General features: G+C 36.5%; 1 protein-coding gene across 1 annotated transcript; it reads left to right on the top strand.

Annotated features, from left to right (window-relative positions):
* The first annotated feature begins 850 nt into the window (after positions 1-850).
* LOC129739878 (coiled-coil domain-containing protein 12) lies at positions 851-1,575 on the top strand. The gene is made up of 2 exons (XM_055731422.1): positions 851-1,072; positions 1,137-1,575. The coding sequence occupies exons 1-2, from the start codon at positions 939-941 to the stop codon at positions 1,483-1,485; spliced, it is 483 nt and encodes a 160-aa protein (XP_055587397.1). The 5' UTR covers positions 851-938; the 3' UTR covers positions 1,486-1,575.
* The last annotated feature ends 2,061 nt before the right edge of the window (positions 1,576-3,636 follow it).

Raw genomic sequence — 3,636 nt, forward strand, 5'->3', positions numbered from 1 at the left:
AAATCAGCAACTTAGAGAAAGCTAGCAAAAGAAATTTCACTACTTTTTTGGCATTTTTACTGAAACTTAACTCTGGAATAAGTTTTTGACAATTTGTTCCGAACACAAAAATTTGCAGAAGATTCAAAATTTGAAAAAAAAATTCTGGTATTGTATGTTAATCCTTCGATTTTATGTATAAAAATGCGGAGAAAAACAATTCGAAATAAGCTCTGCATTCTTTCTTCTTTTTCCTTTTGATTGAAGTTTACCAAAGTTCTTTAAATAGGTAAACAATGTTCCAATCAGGACATTACCATGTGCAGTAATCATTTTAAATGGTTTGAAATGTTGCTGAAAAATCATGATTGATTCTGAAACATGATGTTTGTCTTAGTAAAAAAACGCATGAATGTGTTCTGAAGATTTATTTCAGTTTCAAAGTTCGGTTTCCATGTTTGACGTTTGCGGTAGTGCTTCTTCTTCTTCAGGAAGAGTTGAGAAAATCCAAAATAAGTCTGGAAGAGCAACACTTAGAAGCTAACTTTACCCTACGTTAGAGATGCCAGGTGATTTTGTTTAACAAATCAGTATGTAATTTTTCGCTTGCCACATTTCGCGAGTCGATGACGATGATCCATAATAAACGTAATTTATGACAATCCCCGACTAAATTATGATATTCAATGCATCAAGAATAATTGAATGAGAATAATTAGCAATCGATATTTAAAATTATCAGAGCTGTCTCTCGAAATCTGGACAAACCCTGAAAAATCAGATCACTTGGCACCCTTGTTTCCTACTTCAAAGCTAACATCACCCTCCAGTTTTGCGGATTTGTTTTGTTTATTTTGCTTTAGTACGTAAACAAAACAAATTCGTTTAACCGGGATTCCGTTTTGCCACTTAGTGTTTAAAAATAAGATTTAAACTGCTTTCAAAGATTATAAACCGACATGACCGATTCTGCAGTTGGAAAACTAGAGGAAGAAGCTCTCAAAAGGAAGGAACGACTTAAAAATCTCAAACGCAAACAGGAATCCGCCACTGATGGATCACTATCCGAAAAGACGCCGGAAGCTGTGCCGAAGTAAGTGCTCATCTACATATATTGGTAATTTTTTATTTCGGATTAATAATTTTGTTCACAACAGGCCAATGTTCCGCAACTACCGTCCAGAGAGTGATGACATCAAAGACGCAGCGCTTGATGAGGCCCATCCAGTCGATGTGGAATCGGAAGTTGAAACTCAGCTAGAGCTGATGAAAACACCGATCGTGATCGAAGAAATCGACATTGCGAATCTGGCTCCGCGCAAACCCGATTGGGACCTGAAGCGAGATGTTTCGAAAAAGCTGGAAAAGCTAGAACGGCGTACCCAGAAAGCTATTGCCGAGTTGATCCGAGATCGACTGAAAGCCGGCCAGGACGATATTCTGCAGGTGGTAAATGTTGCTTCTGCCACTGCCAGGCACGAGAACACTGAAGCTGACGAAGACTAACGAATGTGAGATTGATGCGTATTAGATTTAACAAAAAGGGTTTATTCGTGGTAATTAAGATTATACAACATTTACAATTACTTAGAACAATGTGGTTGTCACTCTATCCGATTTTGGCCCCTCAGATATCGGTTGGGAGGAGGGAGCATTGACAGCATATTCTGATGAAGATAAACGTTTTGGCTGAAACCTAGTTTAAAGGTAAGATCATAAATTTCTTAATATTTTACATACTTAGAAAATAAGGAGAAATATTTGTTTTGAAATGTGAAATTACATCAGGAGTAGTTTTTTCAAACTTTGGTGAAAAATTACATACATTTTCATTCTCATGTAACTTTGAGGCTACCGTAATTTCGAATAATAAACTAAAACTTAAACTTAAACTTTAAAACGGCAAATGAAAGAGAAAGGTCAGCAAGCCGTCTTTAAAAGTAGTGATCTCAAACTTCGGTCCAATGAAAATTTTAATGACTTTTAAGAGTACATTTATAGGAAAGCTGCTTTTTTTTTCTATAAAGCTCCTTTTAGAAACTTTTTCATTAGCTGTTAATGCGCATGTGTCCTTTTCAAAAGCTCATCGGCCATAATGTTAACATTTTGCGAAGGTTTTAACATTTGAACTTTTTGAGTGGGCTTATTTTTAAGCTACGGGCTTTTAACGAATATAATGCTTTTTAAATTTCTTCGAAGGAAACCGTAAAGGTGAATTGATAATATGAAATAACTTCTTAATGATAATTCTGATGTGTAGATCATTGCGTAGCTTCATGTATTTATGTTACATATGTATTATGGTTTGAACACTGAATAGCACTTTACCTGAAATTGCAAGCCACTACAATTAAATAGTACGCGTTGATAAGGTACTTGTTTTTAATAATCGACAAATTGTGTAACATACTTCTCATCTTTCATCAAAAGGTTCACCACACAAGTTTCACAACATTTAAATTGCAAAAAAATGACAGGAATGAAATTTTCTCAGAATAATCTAAGAGTCGAAAAACTCAGAAACCCTTCCAAATAAACTAATTGTACTCTCTTTCATTGTAGCAAACAAAGCCATAAGTCATCATCATTATTCGCAGTTCAGAGATGCATTTCCACAAACCAATAAACCGCATCAATTGATTGAGACTATTATCTGTCAATCGGCAAGCATTACGAGACGTGTGCTACCAATTTTAACTGTACAACACGCTCAATTTTCGCTTTTGCTCACACTAGTGATTTCGGGGAATCGAAGGCATTGGACGTAAAATTACAGAATCCCTGTTCCTCCTTATGCAAATCGCAAATCACGAAGACGACGACGAGTTCGATGATTCCTGCCTGACGAAAGGCGATTGGCACACGTTTTCTCTGTCTGTCTGAACAATGTCCTATTTCGATTTCCATTAGACACAACAAACATCCTATCTTCCCTTCGATCCATGGATGGGTTTGGGGGTGGTGATGCATGTGAGATTCCTTGCTCTCTATCCCCTTACTCTGCTTATAGTCTAAACATGAACTGAATTTTATGCACTATTATAGATGCCAAATTGCGAGCTGCAAGCAATGAACTAGGACATATGTATGAACAGGACAAGAAAACATGGATGTTGATGCTAGATTCGAGTCGTTGTTCTGTTGGGAGTTGTCATAGTTGAGTTTAGTCTGCCGTCAGTTTGCGCTTCGTTTCGAATTTCGACCATGCTGCTGCTGATTGTGAAGATTGAAGAATAATATAGCCATTACATTTAGGTCATACGGAATGGTCTGATGATGCTCCCCGTGCATTTTCTGGGGTCTGCAAAGTGCAAATCGATTATTTACTTTCATTCTATAACAGATTGCGACGATTCCATTCAATACGCATCAAGGAAATTCGAAGTTTAAGTTTCTTAAACGGAACTTTGTCACTTGACCCTCGATTCTTGAGTTTTGCCACTGGGACTTAAGTTTTAATTCTTAACTGTTGATTTATGAAAACTCTTGACAACTCCTAAAGAACATTGAAAAATCCTAAAGACACTTGAAACATCTTTTGAAGACATTTGGTGCCTTCTGTCGGCTCTTAAAAACTTTTGAAGACCCGTAAAATTTCTTGGAGTCCTTTGATGAATACTTTGACAACTTTTGAGGATTCATGAAAACTCCTCAAGA

This window comes from Uranotaenia lowii, chromosome 1, assembly GCF_029784155.1.
Source record: "Uranotaenia lowii strain MFRU-FL chromosome 1, ASM2978415v1, whole genome shotgun sequence".
In the NCBI taxonomy this organism is placed as follows: Eukaryota; Metazoa; Arthropoda; class Insecta; order Diptera; family Culicidae; genus Uranotaenia; species Uranotaenia lowii.

Coding starts and splice junctions, on each gene's coding strand:
- LOC129739878 (XM_055731422.1), top strand. CDS start 939: ATGACCGATTCTGCAGTTGGAAAACTAGAGGAAGAAGCTCTCAAAAGG. Junction 1,073..1,136: donor ACGCCGGAAGCTGTGCCGAA/GTAAGTGCTCAT, acceptor TGTTCACAACAG/GCCAATGTTCCGCAACTACC.